Source organism: Geotrypetes seraphini, chromosome 2 (assembly GCF_902459505.1).
Source record: "Geotrypetes seraphini chromosome 2, aGeoSer1.1, whole genome shotgun sequence".
In the NCBI taxonomy this organism is placed as follows: Eukaryota; Metazoa; Chordata; class Amphibia; order Gymnophiona; family Dermophiidae; genus Geotrypetes; species Geotrypetes seraphini.
In genome coordinates, this window is record NC_047085.1 from 117,904,109 (window position 1) to 117,921,981 (window position 17,873).

A 17,873-nucleotide genomic window follows, 5' to 3' on the forward strand; every position below is an offset into this window, starting at 1 on the left:
TACCTAATCTAACCAGATGACCACTGAAGGGATTAAGTAATGACTCCCCATACTCCCCTAGTGATCAATGATACCCTCCCACCCCTCAAACATCTGAATGAAACAGTACCTGTCTCTAGAACAGCAATACCTGGTATGGGAAATCCTAGTAGAACATTAAACAGGTTTCTTAAGTAGTCTAGTGGGTGGGCTAGTGAGACATAGGAGAGGAGGATCCAGATTTCAGACCCATAAGCCGCTCTAACCACTACATATATGGTAGAAAGTATGAGGCCACCAAAACCCTACTATACTGCCATATAGGCACCACTTGGAGCCATAAAGGCTATTGGGGTGGTAGATAGGTGGGTATAGTAAGTTTTGGGGGAGTTTGGAGGGCTCACCATACATTAGAAGGAGATTATGGTGATATGTACTTCTGGAACCCTTTATGTGAAGTTCACAGCAGTGCCCCAATTTCTGTTGGCATGTTTATGTAGCCAGTCCATTATAATGCTGGATTTGGATGTTTTGAACTTGGACATTTTTATGGTCGAAAATGGCTAAAAAGGTTAGGCATCCTAAGGTTGGGCATCCTGACGACCAAGACGTCTGAGTAGGTGATTTAAAAAAAAAAAAAAGTGGACGTCTAGCTGTTTTGAAAATGGACGTTTCCCCATCACGACATTTGAATGTCTTGTGGGAAACATCCGCAATCGGACTTAGATGTCCTATCGAAAATGGTCCTCTTAGTTTCTATCCATAACAGCATTCCTCAGGGCAGAGTGACACAATTTGGAATTCTTTCCAGTAGGGTGAAAATTGAAATAATAGCTCATTATACATGTATAAAAAGAGCTCATTTCAGCCAAGACTTTACAAAAGGGATTATTAAGTCATTCTCCTTAATCTCATGGAGTTCACAATCGCTTCCAAAATGCAACTTACTACTTTATTGGCAGCGTTTACATGTGTGAGTTTTGTAAAATGGGGCAGCTACATGTGGAAGTGTTAGCATTTTACCCAGAAGTTGTAAAATCACCATTCTGACGTCTCCATGTGAAAGCTTCCAATCCATGCCATTGATTTTTTTCAATATGTATCTTTGTAAAACGGTTGCTCCCACTGCACATGCCTTCAAATACATGCTTCTCATGTGGGTCTTAAAGAAAAGACTCTTCATTGGAGGAAATATCTAATGGAGCCACAATTTTGATGGCATTTGCTTAAATCTGTCAACAGCCACCGCGCAGCATTGCTACAGAATGAAGACTTCTGGGGCAGGCCTGGTTGTTGACCCTGAAGCAGCGGCCGGAAAATTTAAAATTACAGCTACCGGAGAAGGTAGGTGAGGGAGTTAGGAGCTGGAGAGAAAGAGGTCATGCTGGGGCTAGGACGGAGCTTATCACCCCCCCACCCAACAAAAAAGTGTTCCGCTGCCTATGTATTAGATTTACTTGCAAATGTATTTTTTACTATATCCCAAAAATCTGTATTTTTTGAGCTTCACCAATTTCTAATATACCTTTAGAATAAGAAAACGTTTCTAGCTTCTGATGGGGGAATTGGGGAGATCTTGATGATTAGAGAAGACTGCAACCTAGGCTCTCTTTTACAAAGGCGCGCTAAGCATTTTAGCGTAGATTTAGTGCACGCTAAATCAACGTGTGCGCTAACTGCTAATGCGTCGATAGCATAACAGGCACGCATTAGCATTTAGCGTGTTTTGCGCGCTAAAAAGCTTAGCGCACCTTTGTAAAAGAGGGGACTAGTTCATTGAGATCTTTGTTATAGATTGTAAACAATGGGGCAGGTTTGGTCTTCCTTTTTCTTGTTGCTTTTTAAAGTCCTCCTTTTTTTCCCTGTTTGGATTTCCTTTTTTATTGTTCTATTTGGAATACATAGAAATGCTGTGCTTTCCTTTTTTTTTTGCTTGGTTTGCTTGAATATTTAATGATATAATTGTTTTTCTTTTGTATCATATTTTTAATTCAAATGTTTTTTGCCTGATGTATATATTCTGTGTAAAATGGGCTTCATATGTTCCTAAGTTTCTTTTATTTATTGGATATTCTTCCAGTTCAATAATTTTTATTAAGTATTTTAAAGGATACAAGAATCATTTAAAGTACATAGAAACAAAATAAAGCTTTCTGTATATAGAGTATACAAATCTATGTTTAGCTATAGAGGAGCAAAGGCTCCAATTATTGAAGGTGCATGTAAGGGATATGTAAGATAAAGATGAGAGAGAGCAGTAGAGGAAAAAGGAAAGAAAAATGAAAGAGAGAAGAGAAGAGAAGAAAAGGATAACAGGAGTGTCTAAGAAGATGAGCGCACATAGGAATCTAAGAATGACCATGGAGATTTGTTATATTTCAAGTTCATGCAGGTTCGGAATGTAACTCTTTTCTCATATGCATAGGATTCAAATCTATGATACATACTCAGAGAGTTCCACCAAAAAGTATAATTTAGTAGCGAAGGTGATTTCCAATTTTTTAGAATGTGCATGAGATATTCTTAATTTTGTAATCTATCCTGAACCAATTATATTGGTAAATGCAGAATATATAGTAAATACCAATTACATTTAAATAATTACATTGAATTAAATCTATAATGGCAGAAATAATACACATATAGGTATTTATTTCTACAACTTATGAGAAAAGCAATAGTCCTGCAGAGAAAGTTGTATCAACAGGGCTCGATGGGTAGAGGTGACTGCCATTTGAATGACAATCGACTAAAGTTTGAATCATTCCAGGAGAGAAACACTATTTTTTGTTATTTTTGCATCAGCATCTTGTAGGTGTGACTTACAAGGAATTCATCTGTAGCTCCAGGAAGGAAACACATGGATCTCTGCTTTAGTGAAGAAAGAAGTAGGTCATCAGTTTTGCCCTTCCAGCCATAAATCACAAGGGTTATTTTAGATTCTTGAGGCTCTGGGGAATCTTTTGCAGTTTTAACCCATACCTTCCACTGTCCTTCTGAAAAAAAGTACAAATAATTGTAAACATGCCTTCCCAAAAGGCACATGCATATATTTATTTGTTGTCCTGTTACCATTGAAGAGAAAAAGCGCAATTAATAAATTATCTGAGAGGCCAATATGCAACAAAAAGCTGAGGATTTACCCCCCTCCCCCAAATTCTACAAAAAGCGCTGAAAATTGTGCTCACAAATTTGGGCACAAACCCAATATATGTATGCAACTTAATTGAATAGCAAGCTAATTATTGTAAATTTAGGGCTCCTTTTATCAAGCCACGCTAGCAGTTTAACGGGCGTAATAGCGCACGTTAAACCGCCGGCCGTGCTAGCCACTACCGCATCCTCTTGAGCAGGCAGTAGTTTTTGGCCAGTGTTAGAGCGTGATGAAACGTCACGCGCATTAACCCGCTAGTGCGGCTTGATAAAAGGAGCCCTTAAATTTAAGCTAGGATCAAAAAAGAGGGCATAGGGTATCATGGGCAGATGAGGGACATGCTGTTAAGTTACATGTGTGGTTATAGAATAAGGGCATCCATGCCTAAATTTAGTCATGGGCATTTGCACCACATCTTTGTCGGTGCAAATAGTAGAGCCTAAAGTTTATATTTTTTTATTTATACAAAATTACATACATAATAAATATAACAAATACACACATAAAATCAAAGAGTAAAACACATCACACCGTGATCATAACATCCATGTTCCCTCTACAAAATACTGTATATACTCGAATATAAACCGAGGTGACCTCCCCCCACCAAAAAGAGGAAGAAAGGTTGACTCGAATATAAACCGAGATTAGAAATTTGGGTGATCCTGGTGAAAAAGTCCACAAGCTTTAACACAATTTTTTAAACTTTAAATATTTTTATTAGCACAAAAAACACATACTTACAATAGCGGTAGTTTAAACAATTTCTCTGATTTTAGGTTTTTGTTCCCACATCCCTTAGTAGCTTGAGAAGCCTTTGAGAAAAATGTAATTTGAGGTCTGACCATGAATGTTCCATAGTGGTTACATGAGCTTGAAGGTAAGAAGTAGTAACATACTGTAGAACAGGATGGTATAAACAGACCCCCCCCCCCCAAATAAACCTGTATGCCCAATCCACTACAGCCATCCACACTAACTGCTCAGCTACATAATCCCCACTAGCACTCAATGTATTAAGCAACCACAGCAACTTTTGCAGCAACCCCCCGCCTACTATCTTTCATGGATGACCCCTCCCCACACCCTTCAGTCAACCACTGAGAACTTGATCCATCAACCCAGTCTCTCTGAACTGGAACAAATGTACATTGTTGGGGAGGATGAAGGTTGAGGAAGAATGTAAACAGAAAGAGAAATAAAAGGGGGCACAGTAGGGAGTAGAAAGGGAGGTGGCTTTGAATTCAACGGCTCAGGCGGAGGAGCGGAGGAGCCATCGTGCAGCAGCTGTTGCTGCTTGGGGACAACCCTCTCAGCCCTGGACCAACCCGACAGGACGTCTCCCGCAGCGGCTGCCTGCCCTGCTTTGACCAGCCCAGCCGACGCTGCTCTTGCTGCTGGGCCGGGCGTGCAAGCGAGCTTGCTTGCTCCGCCCCCCAGCCCGTGCCGGGAGACTTTGAATTCAACGGCTCAGGCGGAGGAGTGGAGGAGCCATCGTGCAGCAGCTGTTGCTGCTTGGGGACAACCCTCTCAGCCCCGGACCAACCCGACAGGACGTCTCCCGCAGCGGCTGCCTGCCCTGCTTTGACCAGCCCAGCCAACGCTGCTCTTGCTGCTGGGCCGGGCGTGCGAGCGAGCTTGCTTGCTCCGCCCCCCAGCCCGTGCCGAGAAACTTTAAATTCAACAGCTCAACGGCGCAGCTGAGCGAAGCACAAACAGTCCAACTTATAATTAAACCGCAATAACTGTTTCTTTCTTTAAGACTCCATAACAAACTATAAATAACAAATTAACCGCCTCAATCTAAACCAACATCATTAAGAGGCGTGGCTTGACCACCGCGAGGACCACAAACATGAAATAATTACTCCTCCTCACCCACACTCAAAACTGATTAAAAAGTGCTTATTTTTGAAAAAGTCCCTATGTCGCCTACAAAATTGACAAAAAACGAAACTGCTCCATCTACATCGATCGGAGGGAAGAAGCTGAAATCTGATCTGAACACACCAGAGAAAATGGCGCCGAAGAATGATGAGGCTTCACTTGACTTGCTCCTGAAAGAAATAAGATCAAATCGGAGCATAATTCAGGAACAGGTTGATGAAATCAAACTTTTAAGAAGTGAGATTGAGGCAATTAATTCCCAATCTGTAGATGCCCGACATCGTTTAGACGTCCTAGAGGAAAAAACATCTGTCATATCTTCATTACAAGAAACGGTATCTAAACATGATAAACTGATCACTACTTTACAAAGAGACTATGAAGATCTTTCTAATCGCAGCAGAAGATCCAACTTAAGAATTATTGGGATACCTGAATCATCGGAGGACTCTGATATGGTTGCCTTTCTGTCTGCTTTCCTGCCTGCTACCCTGGGTCTTGTCTTCTCACCTCCATTGGAAATAGAGCGTGCTCACCGCGTGCCGTCTCACCTCTCTACACATGCATCTTCTCCCAGGCCTATTGTGGCTAAACTCCTCAGATTTCAACACACATTACAGATCCTCACAACAGCAAAATCTAAACCTCAGCTACTACATCAAGGCAGGAAATTTTTCATTGTTCCAGATCTGGCTAAAACCACAGCCTTGAAGAGAAAGGCTTTTCTCTCTCACCGGCAAGAGCTCAAAGACATTGGAGCCAAATACGGTCTTATGTATCCTGCCAGGATGAAAGTTACCTACAATAACCGCACTACTTCTTACACTGATCCTGAGGAGCTGACTGCATTCCTGGACTCTCTGAAAATGCGCTGACATGCTGAGCTACTGATGTCTATGCTTGCATCTGATTCCTGCTGTTATTGTTCTCTGCTGTTAAGGTTTTCTGCTGTTATAGCTTGCTAATACATGACTGTACAATTTATTGCTTTGTGTGAAAAAGCACACCACTTTCATGTTTCTCAAATTGAGTGAGTGTGAAATAATGTTAGCTGTTCCGTATGTGTTATCTCTCCGTGCTCACAGGAGCACCCTTAAACTGTTTTCTTCCATACATGATAGTTTGGTCTTTCTTTTTTCTGACCTTGTATTATGCTGTCACTGCTAGTCTATTTGCTCTTTATCTTATGCTTTCTTTATTTCTACCTTCTGGCAGAAGTGTCTGTTTGATATTTTGGTTATGTCATTTGCTTTTTTCTTATAAAGGTGATATCTGCTATGTTCTAACACCACTTATAATAGATTATGGCTGACATACATATCCTTTCTTTTAATGTGAATGGTTTGAACCATCCTATTAAAAGAAAAAAGATAGCCAACTATGTGTCTAATAAACATCCTGATGTGATATATTTACAGGAGACCCACCTCCCGCCCGCTGCCTCCTTGAAATTTAAGTTGAAGGGATATTCCACTCATTTATATTCTCCTGCAACTCAGAAGAAGAAAAATGGGATATCAATACTTCTCAGTGACAAGCTATCCCCTGTTGTTCACTCTGTTAAAACGGATTCTGACGGTAGATGGTGTCTAGTGCATGCTGCGATGCACTCTGTAGATTTTGTGTTCCTTAACATTTACGCTCCTGTCTTGGACCACCCAGACTTTTTCAAAGACCTTCAGCTGGCGTTAGTTGAATACGATTCTCGTTCTCTGATACTGGGCGGGGATTTCAATCAAATTCAAGATATTTACATAGATAGATCATCCTCTTGCAGACCCTCCAAATCCAGATCTTTTGCAGCTCTACATGCTTTAAAAGAAGCCTTTTCCCCTGTAGATCCATGGCGCTTACTAAATCCAAAAGGTAGGGAATATTCCCACTTTTCACCGCCACATAACACCTACTCGAGGATCGATTTCTTTCTTCTTTCCTCTTCTCTCATTCAAGATGTGACAAGCACTATCATACACCCAATATCTCTTACAGACCATGCAGCTATTTCTTTGCATTTATCTGTTTCTGCTCCGCACAAAGAATCTCCCTCTTGGCGACTTAACAATACCTTACTCTTAGATGAGATAATAGTGGACAAAATCAAATCCTTTACTACAGAATTCTTCGAACTCAATACAAAAGATCCAGAAATTTGTCCTTCTATCGTCTGGGAAGCCTACAAAGCTTCTCTCAGAGGTGAATTGATTAAGCTTGCTTCCTGGAAAAAGAAACAATCCATGCAAAAAGAAAAAGAATTGGAAATTTCTATCAAAAATCTAGAATTACAACATATGTCTACTCATTTACATGATCCATCCTTATTCCAACGTATTCAAAACCTTAAATATGAATATAATACTTTGGTCTCTTGCACGGCCCGACGAGATATCTTTATTTCAACTTCTGGTCACTATATGGGAGATAATCTTATGGGTCGCCCTTTAGCTAGATATCTCAAAACCAAATCAAAACGTTTACACATTTCAGCTATTCAAGACCCATCAGGACAATTAGTAAGAACCAGATCTTTGATTTCCTCCCAATTTGAAAAATGTTATACTGCCCTATATCATTCTGAGTCTTCGGCCCCTGATTCGGACATAGATTCTTTTCTTACTTCTTTAGTTCATCCGACTATATCGGAATCTATTAAAGCAAAACTAGATGCTCCTATAACTACAAATGAAATTGAGACTGCTATATCCTCCTTACCCGCTGGGAAAGCCCCTGGACCAGATGGGTTTACTGGTGAGTTTTTTAAAAGTTTCCGAGCTCTCTTGGCACCTCAACTTCTAACATATTATGATTTCCTCCACTCCACTCCGGACAAACAATTTAACTTCACTGAGGCCACCATTGTAGTTATTCCCAAGCCAGATAGGGATGCTACTTTGGTTAAAAATTTTCGTCCTATCTCTCTCCTCAATTTGGATTACAAAATCATGGCGAAAATTCTAGCACTAAGACTTAACACAGTGATCCCAACCCTCGTACATAAAGATCAAACGGGATTCATCAAACAAAGATATATAGGAGATAATTTACGTTTATTTCATCATATAAATGCTCACGCCAAAACAATGTCGGAGCCTGTGATTGGCCTGGCCATCGATGCTGAAAAGGCCTTTGACTGAGTGGAGTGGCCTTTCTTATTCCGAGTACTGAAATGGTACAACTTTGGTTCCTTTTTCACAAATTGGATAGAAACATTATATCGTCAACCCACGGCCCGTATCCTGATTAATAACTCTCTCTCTAACAGATTTTTCCTTCACAGAGGTACCCGTCAAGGCTGTCCCCTTTCACCATTATTATTTGATTTAGCATTGGAACCTTTATTATCTGCTATCCGACAGTGTTCCCTAATAAAAGGTATTCCCTCATCCAATCGAGACATTAAATTGGCAGCTTATGCCGATGATGTTCTCCTCTTTCTCAGAGATCCTCTTGTCTCTCTACCCCATCTCATTTACATAGTTTCCCAATATTCTCGTCTCTCGGGATACTCTGTCAATTGGGAGAAGTCGGAGATCTTTCCTCTCAATGACCATATTTCCTTCTCAGATCTAGCTCATTTCTCTTTTCCATGGTCACAAGGAGCTGTGAAATATTTGGGAATCCTAATTCATAAAGATCCAGATCATGCTCAGGATCTTAACATATCCAAAATAAAAAATTTAGTTTTAAATACTACAACGCGTTGGTCCCCGCTTTATCTGTCCTGGTGGGGTAGAATAGCCTCCATTAAAATGACTCTGGCTCCACAAATTAATTACATTCTTTCTATGCTTCCCCTTTTATGCCGGAAAAAATTCTTTCATTGGCTTAATATGAAAATTTCTGAATTTATTTGGAACAAGAAAAAACCTCGTATTGCTCTCGCCAAGCTGAAGGCCTCTAAGATTAATGGCGGCCTAAATCTACCAGATTTTTACTACTATTATATTGCATCATTAGCCAAATATGTAGCTCAATGGATAGTTGATTCGAATCCTCAAGATCAACCAGCATGGTTTGAAATGGAACGCTTTTTATGTACACCACTGCACGTCTCGTGCTTTCTTACAGTGTCAATACCTAGACATTTGAGAAGGTATTCTTTATTATGTGCAACGCAGCATGCTTTACGCCTATTAGATGCAGTGGCTGAAATTCACTCTGATGAAGGCCCACTCATGTCCCTTTGGAATAACTCTAAAATTCAGATCAGCGGAAGATCCCTCTCATGGAAGAGGTGGCAGCGGGCGGGTGTGTGGTTTGTTCATCAATTGGTCTCCTCTAATTCTTTTGTCCCCTTTGATATTTTCCGTTCCACATACTCACTCCCATCCTCTGTACGATCACAATGGCTTATGCTTACTGGAATATTAGCTAATATACATACACGCCCTGACTTTATGACCTCTATTCATACTGTTCGTCATTGGTCTACTCTGGCTTTACTGAAGGGTAAGGCAATATCTCTTTTTTATGGTATACTAAGAGATCACTTCTTCACTTTTTCATCTCAATCTATGAACCATTGGGACTCTATTTTGAAAACCACGCTTTCTGAAATAGATTGGGAACTCTTCTGGTCTTCCACAAATCGTCCTCTTTTATCATCCAGAGTTTCGCAATCAATGTACTTTGTTATGTGGAATGCAGTATGGACTCCATATCGTATGTGGAAAGCGAATCTACAACAAGACTCTACCTGTTGGAACTGTCTGAAAGCACCCGGAACTCTCGATCACATGCTTTTCCACTGCAATATGGTTCATTCCTTTTGGCTTCGTATTTTGGATACCATAAAATCTATTACTAAATGTTCAGAAGTGATCTCCATGGACATTATAATTCTTCGTTCTCAACACCCATGTTTTGCACAATCAAATTGCCCGCCTAAACTCATTGACACCATGTTTGTGATAGCTCTAATGCATATTCTGAAAAACTGGAAATCATCCTCATTACTAGACTACACCTTCTGGTGGAACTCTTTAAGTATGTACCACAAATTTGAATCTTATGCATATGAGAAGAAATTGTTTTCTCGATCCTCCACAAACTTGACACGAAACAAATCACCTTGGTCATTCTTAGACTCATATGTTCGTTCTGCTCTATAGACACTTCTGCCTCTCTCTCTCTCTCTCTCTCTTTATCTCTCTCTATTTCTCTTTCTCTCTCTCTTCTTTTATCTTTCTCTCTCTTTCTCTTATCCCTCCTGCTTCTCTGTCTTTTTCTGTTCCTTTTCTAAGCAGTTCCAGATACTCTGGATCCTTTTCATTAATCTAGTTCTATTCAAACGATTGTAGATACGAATATTTGATACATGACTTTTATTATGATTCTATGTGTTTGAACTGCTTTCTGTTTATAATTCTTATAATATTCAATAAAATTATTGAACTCAAGAAAGGGAGGTGGCAGCCCTAGCAGGAGTGAACGAAGTGTGGAGCTGCCTAGAGAACTAGTGGCCTCCATGTCCTTCTAAGAAAAAGGCTTTCCCCCTCAGCCGGCATTGTGCTTACCGTTGAAGAAAGCTGCTGCTACTGCTGCTGCCGCCCTTGACACCAAAGAAAGCTGTTCCTGCAGCAACAGAACTTAATAAAGGCATCACCATCCTTCATGGATATCCCCCCTCAGCCAGCATTACACTTACGATTAAAGAAAGCTGCTGCTGTGTAAGCACAATCCTCCACCCCACAACAACAAAAATAAAAATCACTCCTCCAACAGACAGGTCCAAGTGAGCATTAGCTAACAGTTTGTGTTAGGGAACATTTTTTGAAGCAAACTTTTTCCTTGTGTGTTCTCTACTCCCCACTATTTTGCTCATCTCTTCCCATATCACATTCTCTGTCATCCCCTTGCCTCTCTTCTTTCCTCCAATGGATTGAAAAATGTAACTTCCCCGTACATCTAGTTGTTCACCACTGTGAGCAACAACTTTAACATGCTCCTCGTGACCGTGTCATGTCTCCCACTTATGTCACTTCTGGATGTCACGCATAAGAAGTGACGTCAGCGGGAGAGACGATGGGGGGGTCACAAGGAGCGCGTTGAAGTTCTTGTTGCTCGCGGCGGTGAATACCTAGAGATAGGGGGAAGGGAAGGGGGCGCACATGCAGCAGGAGGGATTGGGGAAGGAGCGGGGACAGAGACGAGGGCGGGGGAAGGGTACCACTGCCCCAGGGGCCTCTCACCCTTGCTATGCCACTGCATAGTGTGCATACATATGAAAGTAGCTGCTTTTCTCAAATCTTTACTTGCACGTCTATGGCCATTTACATGTATAGATTAGCTTTTCTCACATGTCAGTGGTACCAAAGCCTTCTTAGACTGTGTCTAGGGCAGAAAATCACTGCAAATCCCTTCATCCTAACTCTACACCAACAGACAACCACTTTTGGGGGCTCCTTAACTTAAGATCCTAGTACAACTAGGATCCTAAATTTAAGACCTCAACCTAATACATTTAGGACCAATTTAATGGCCCAGAGTGTGATGATTATGCGGACTTCTCTGGGAACTGGAACCGTACTTTTCGGCCCTCCCTAGTCCCACCCAAAACATACCCACAAGTTTAAGTTTTGAAATCAATGAGTACAGATACATTGATTCTATTACATGGTGCATAGGGAGAGGTATGGTCAGTAGGAAAAAGGAGGTATTGATGCCTCTGTATAAGACTCTGGTGAGACTTCATTTAGAATATTCTGTACAATTCTGAAGACCGCAACTTCAAAACGATATAAACAGGATGGAGGTCCAGAGGAAAGCTACTAAAAAGGTCAGTGGTCTTCATCATAGGGCTTATAGGGACAGACAAATATCTCAATATGTATACTCTGGAGAAAAGGAGGGAGAGGGGAGATATGATGGAAACCTTTACAGAGCATAAATGTGCATAACGAGAGGGCATAGAACAAGGGTGGGCAATTCAGGTCCTTAAGGGCCGGAATCCAGTCAGATTTTCTGGATTTCACCAATGAACATGCATGAGATCTATTTGCATGCACTGTTTTCCATGCATATTCATTAGGGAAATCCTGAAAACCTGACTGGATTCCGGCCCTCGAGTTACCCACCTCTGGCATAGAATGGAGTTAAGAGTGATGGGCTCAGGAGTAATCTAAGGCAATATTTTTTTTACAGAAAGGGTGGTAGATGCATAGAATATTCTCCCGGTAGAGGTGGTGAAGACAAAGACTATGTCTGAATTCATGAACGCATGAGAGAGGCACGTGGGATCTCTTAGGGATAGGGGGAGATAGTGGGTATTACAAATGGGCAGAATGAATAGGTCATTTGTTGTAGTGGTTAGAGCTATAGCCTCAGCACCCTGAGGCTGTGGGTTCAAAACCTCTCTTATGTGTGCATATAATCAATTAATTTCAAAGTCCATACTAGGTTCAATGCAATACTATTCAAACTTTGAGTGCACAATGTTCAGGCTATGAATATTCAGCTTAAATCCAAACAATAGCATTTTCTTTTTTATAAGAAATTATCAATACACTTATTGCAGTCTTCCCCGATGGGACCCATTTCGCCTAGATAACTGGCTTTCTCAAGGGTCACAACATCTGACTGCATATTATTAATGAAAAAGCTGACACTGGCTCTAAATGCACCATAAGAAATCCTCCACATTCCAGATAATGGTGATGCAGTCAACAAGAATGTATCCAGTCCCTAGGTGAGGCTATTTATTGAGTGAAGGATAGTGTGAAATGTTCATGTGCTTTGAGGTCAGACAGTTAGTTTATAGTGTATATAGCGCGAGAGAGATTTTCATTCCCTTGTGTTTACTGGGGTTACCGTTGTCTACAGCTCTGTACAGATGAAAGGTCTACAGTTGTGGTTTTCTTTCATTGTCTATTTAGAATACACATGACTGTGAACTAGGTGTCATAAGGCACTTCCGTAGGCAGGATAATGGCAGTCTATTTGGAGGCAGCTTCGTTTTTTAATTTTAATTTCGGTTTAACTGGTTTTTAATCGGCACAGCCAATTAATGCACCAATTAAACCAATTAAACTGATAAAGGGCTCCTTTTACTAAGGTGCGCTAGAGTTTTTAGAGCATGCTAATCTGCAGTGGGTGCGGCTTCCTTATATGGGGCGGCCTATCTAAAGACATTGTAGATAAGCCGCCCCATTGGAAGATCAGCCGCGGAGTCCCCGTACCTGCAGCTCCCTCCTGGAGCTGCAGGGCAGGAGCGATCTTTTCAGCATCCAGCCAGCCCCTTGCTGCTTCCTCAAAGCCTGCGCCAGTTCTCGTGAGACTCGCAAGTCTCATGAGTCCTACGAGAACTGATGCAGGCATTGAGGAAACAGCGTGATGCTGGCTGGATGCTATAAAGAATGCTCCTGCCCTGCAACGCTAGCTGCGATGAGGCAGCCGGCGAAGGTATTTACTGGGGGGGGGGGGGAGGGATGTATAGGCTGCCCCAGCCGCCCCATTGTATAGGCCGTTTTAGATTTTAAAATGCTTTGATAAGCTGCGGCTAGTAACATGGGGCAGCTTATCTAAGAATTTTAAAACCTAAATCAGCATTTTCTGCGGCCTATACATGGGGGCGGCCTATACAGTACTATTGGGCCCTTCATATAAAGACTTCTCACCCTGAATTACCATGCCATACCCCAAAACAGATTGCCCATTATTAATGGAGTATAATGAAATTGGTGGAAAAGGCAAAAAGCTTATCTTACTTTCAGTGGCTGACGTGAGTGACTCATCATGACCTATAAATAAAAAAAATTCATCTGTAAGAGTTTTATTGGTAATAAACACAAGCGGAAGAGCGTAATTAGGATGCAGCTGTTCAGCATAAATTGCTATTTGCGATTCTACACTGCAGAATCTTCATATAAGTTTTCTAATTCACAGTTAGGGCCTATTAGTTGAGCAATGCCATTGGGTTGAAAAATTAAGCCCTAACTGCGGATTCCTGTCACTTTACCTAGCTATCCACCTATGATACCTTGATATTAAAATTTACAAATGTGTATAATTGGACTCCACTTTTCTTCATACTTTGTTGTGGAGCTATCAAACAGCCAAAAGGCAAGACCAATCGTTTTCTCTTGAAGAACAAATAGCATATAATAATCATTTGTTAGAATACTTACGCCTGATAAACAGCTCTGTCTCAGTCTTTCCATCATCTTGGTACTCATCTAACCATCTTGCATTGTAAAATAATAATTAAAAAAAAAATTAAGCTGTCATTAGTGATGGCAATTAGCGCTAATGTAATGCAACGTCATTTTAAATGGTCCTTGGTGTAAACAAAGAACAGCTGTCAGTTGTGCAACTTAGTAACTCAAAGAACCCTACTATTTGCACTTCTCATAAATCTCTTAATCTAAAATACAGGATTTTTATGATCTCTTTCTTTCCCTTTTCTCAATGGTAATCTCTTAATGCTCTGAGCTACACAGTCCAAATGAACGTTCACCTCTGAAGTCTAATCTAACCTAATCTAATACAATACAATGCTTTTATTCCACAAATACCTTGTACATTCTATGTGGATCACATATGAAGAAGCCAGGAGTACTTGGGAAAATAGACATTTAAACTTTTAATAATATACAGGCCCATAAAATCATTTCTGTATAACCAGACCTTATTTTCAAATAACCACATTTTTGAAACTCTCTGAAACAAAAGATATCTATTAAAATATCTAAATAAAAATGGAATGAATATTAAAAGGAGTTTAATGGGGCAAGAGAGGCTCTCGTTTGGCTGCAAATATTCAGTTGCTAGCAAGTTAGCCAAGGGATGTCTGTGGGCAGAAACTGGGCAGAGCCACTACTTTACTGGTAAGTAAGCAAAGTTTGGACAGCATAAAGGCTGTCCTAACTTTATCAGCTGACTTAACCGGGCACCAATCTGAATATTGGCTGCTGCCCATTTCACTTCCAAGTGACCACACATACCTGGATTTTCAATGCTAGAGTCTGGACATGGCCCGGCATTGAATATTGGGGGTTAATTCTGCTAATAGAAGACAGTGGCTTAAAAACCTCTGGCTGCTGTGGACTGAATAATACCCCAAATGTTTATTAAGGGCAGTTCTATAAGTGGGTGCAAATTAGTAGCACTTAGGGGAAAGGGAAGGGGGACCTGTGTACTGCCTTTTTGTGGCTTTGGCATTTCTAAGCTTACATTCAAGGTGGGCACTGGAGAATTGAATGACTTGGTCAGGGTCACAAGAAGCAGCACTGGGATTTGATCTCACAGCTTCTGGGCGCAGGGGCAGCAGCTCTACCAGTGAGCCAAATCTTAGGCAAGTGATTAGCATCACTAATAAGTGCTAGGCATTATTCTGTAACGCACACACCAACATTGCTTAGTGCGTAAGTGCAAGGGGACATAATCATGGGTGGAATATGAGTGGGTCATGGGCGTGTCTCTAGAATACACATATAATTTATAGATTACCATAACAAATAGAACTGTCATTGACTTGGCATAGCTGTTGGCGTCTTAACTTTAGGACCACCTGTGCTGACTTATGCTGCTATTCTATAATGGCATCTTGGCATCAAGAAGTATATCTAGGTGTCAATTTATAGAATCAATACCCTAGTGTTTTTCTGAGTATGCCTTTATTGAGATCTGATATCATGCCAACAAAGTAACAGATTTAGTCAAAGAATTGCATAATTTTGAGTCAACCTTTCAAACCAATCATTAAAAATATTTCCTTTCATATATACCCTAAGGCTCTGATTCTGGAAACGGCACCAGAAGATAGGTGACAGTAGGCACCCTACCACTGCCTAACTTAATTGGTTTAATTGCCTTTAAGTGACACAGTAATTGACTTTTTTGAGCTTTACAGATTCCAGGGTAACGGTGCGGACTGTACCATCCTTTCTTCCTAAAGTGGTCTCGTCCTTTTATTTCATCCAGTCTCTCTTTCTTCCAGTCTTCCGGGAGGAAGACTGTGGTTCACAGTTTCCTTCCTTGCGTTTGCTCGATGTCCGTAGGATACTTGTCCACTATCTGCGGATTACTAACAACTTTAGGCATTCGGATCACCTCTTTGTGTTGTTTGCGGGTCACAACAAAGGTTTAGCGGTGTCCAGAGCTTCAATCGCTTGATGGGTCAGAGAGGCGATTTCTTCCTCTTATTTGCTGGCAGGAAAGCAGCTGTCGGAGGATCTCTGTGCTCATTCGACCCGAGCGGTGGCGACGTCATGGGTGGAGTACAACCTTGGAGGAGATTTGTCAGGCAGCTACATGGGCTTCCAAGAATACTTTTTCTAAGCATTACCAGTTGGATGTGGCAGTGTGGGTGGAGGCTGTTTTTGACGCTTCAGATATTGCGGAGGCGAAGTTTGCTTCCCACCCAGATTAAGGATTGCTTTGCTACATCCCACTAGTCTCTGGATTCATCTGCTGCTGTTGCTAAGGAAGGAAAAATTATGTTCTTACCTGTTAATTTTCTTTCCTTAAGAGGCAGCAGATGAATCCAGAGCCCCACCCATTTCTGCACATTTGAGATTGGTTTGCAATTAAAATTTAATTAAAAAAAATAGTACATTTCTGGCACTGGATCTCATCTATGGAGCCGCCTACCAGTGCCTAAGGTTGATGGAGGTGTGGTTAACATTAGAAATGACCTTAGAGACTGGTAGGCACCTCCATAGAAGCGATTCACATCAAACATAGGCACCGGAAATGTAGGCCTTCAAAACACTGGTCTACATTTCTGGTGCCTATGTTAAACCTGGCCGTGATTCTACAACCAACACTGGTGCTTGACTGACATGCAACTAGTGCTGGGTTTGGAGGTGCCAGTTGCAGAATCAGGCCCTAAATGTCTAGAAATTTAACATCATTTTACACTGCTCAATTTGTGTCAACCGACATCATTTTTTCTACTATCTCCATACCTGTCACATGGAAAGATTATTTTTCTATCTTCATCACCCTCTTTATATTTTACAATGACTTGGTCCAAGAACCATCCATTACCTGAAAAAACAGAATATAATACATAAATGCCAAGATTAGTTCCATTGATATATCCAAGTAGCATTTTATTTCAAAGTACAAGATGAAGTTAGAACAAAAATAACATAAATAAATAAAGGAAAGAATATTACATGATTAAGCAGGAGTAGATAAATAGAAGAGTTAGCTAGAGAGGGTGAATTTTAGAGGGGAGGGTCATGGATTTAATATACCCCATCCCTGGTGGTCCAGCAGTGGTCACTGGAGGCAGGAGCATAGCTCCCTCACTCCTGCCTCTTGCAGTACCCTTCCAAAATGGCTGTTGTGACTTCTCATGGCAGCTCATGGTACTATCAAGGATGCAGGTAGGCCCAGGAGAACCTACCTGGATGTCTAGGGGGCGGGGATATTCCAAGAGAGGAAAGGGGACTGTTTGATGCCTGCAGGCTGGGAGGGAAAGGGCTTTATTAGGGGGGGTAGGGCTCATGCTAAAACAAATATGTGGGTGCCAGCCCGATATTCAGCTGGAGCCTGCATCCACCCAATATTCAGTGCCTAGATATGGCCTGGCACTGAATATAGGTGATGACAACTGAGAGTTGCTGGACATTGCTAACCCTTTGGATTTCTATCTCGACTGTGAGAAATTAATAGAGGTTTCCTAAAAAGCATGAATATGGCCAATATTTTCTTAAAACTGAACTAATTTGATATGACAAAGAAGTAAACCTAAATACACAAACCAGTGGATCTTCTGTCCTTATCTTTTGTTTTAGGATTCAGCAATTTAGCTCCATCATTTCGAAGGGCCACTGAAAAGTTCTCAGCCCAACCAAGAAGAGGATTATGTGGAGCCATGAAACTTAACAAGTTATTCCACACTTTTACT

At 41.1% G+C, this 17,873-nt stretch overlaps 1 protein-coding gene across 2 annotated transcripts in view; it reads right to left on the bottom strand.

Annotated features, from left to right (window-relative positions):
- The window catches only part of RP1 (RP1 axonemal microtubule associated), a 627,806-nt gene that overhangs the window by 239,170 nt on the left and 370,763 nt on the right, over positions 1-17,873 (bottom strand). For both annotated transcript variants that reach the window (XM_033933654.1, XM_033933653.1), the window contains 4 exons: positions 16,924-17,005; positions 14,143-14,198; positions 13,723-13,755; positions 2,806-2,975 (listed from right to left, as the gene is read on the bottom strand). In XM_033933654.1, the coding sequence (XP_033789545.1) occupies positions 2,806-2,975; positions 13,723-13,755; positions 14,143-14,198; positions 16,924-17,005 (341 nt within the window). The remainder of the gene's footprint in view (positions 1-2,805; positions 2,976-13,722; positions 13,756-14,142; positions 14,199-16,923; positions 17,006-17,873) is intronic.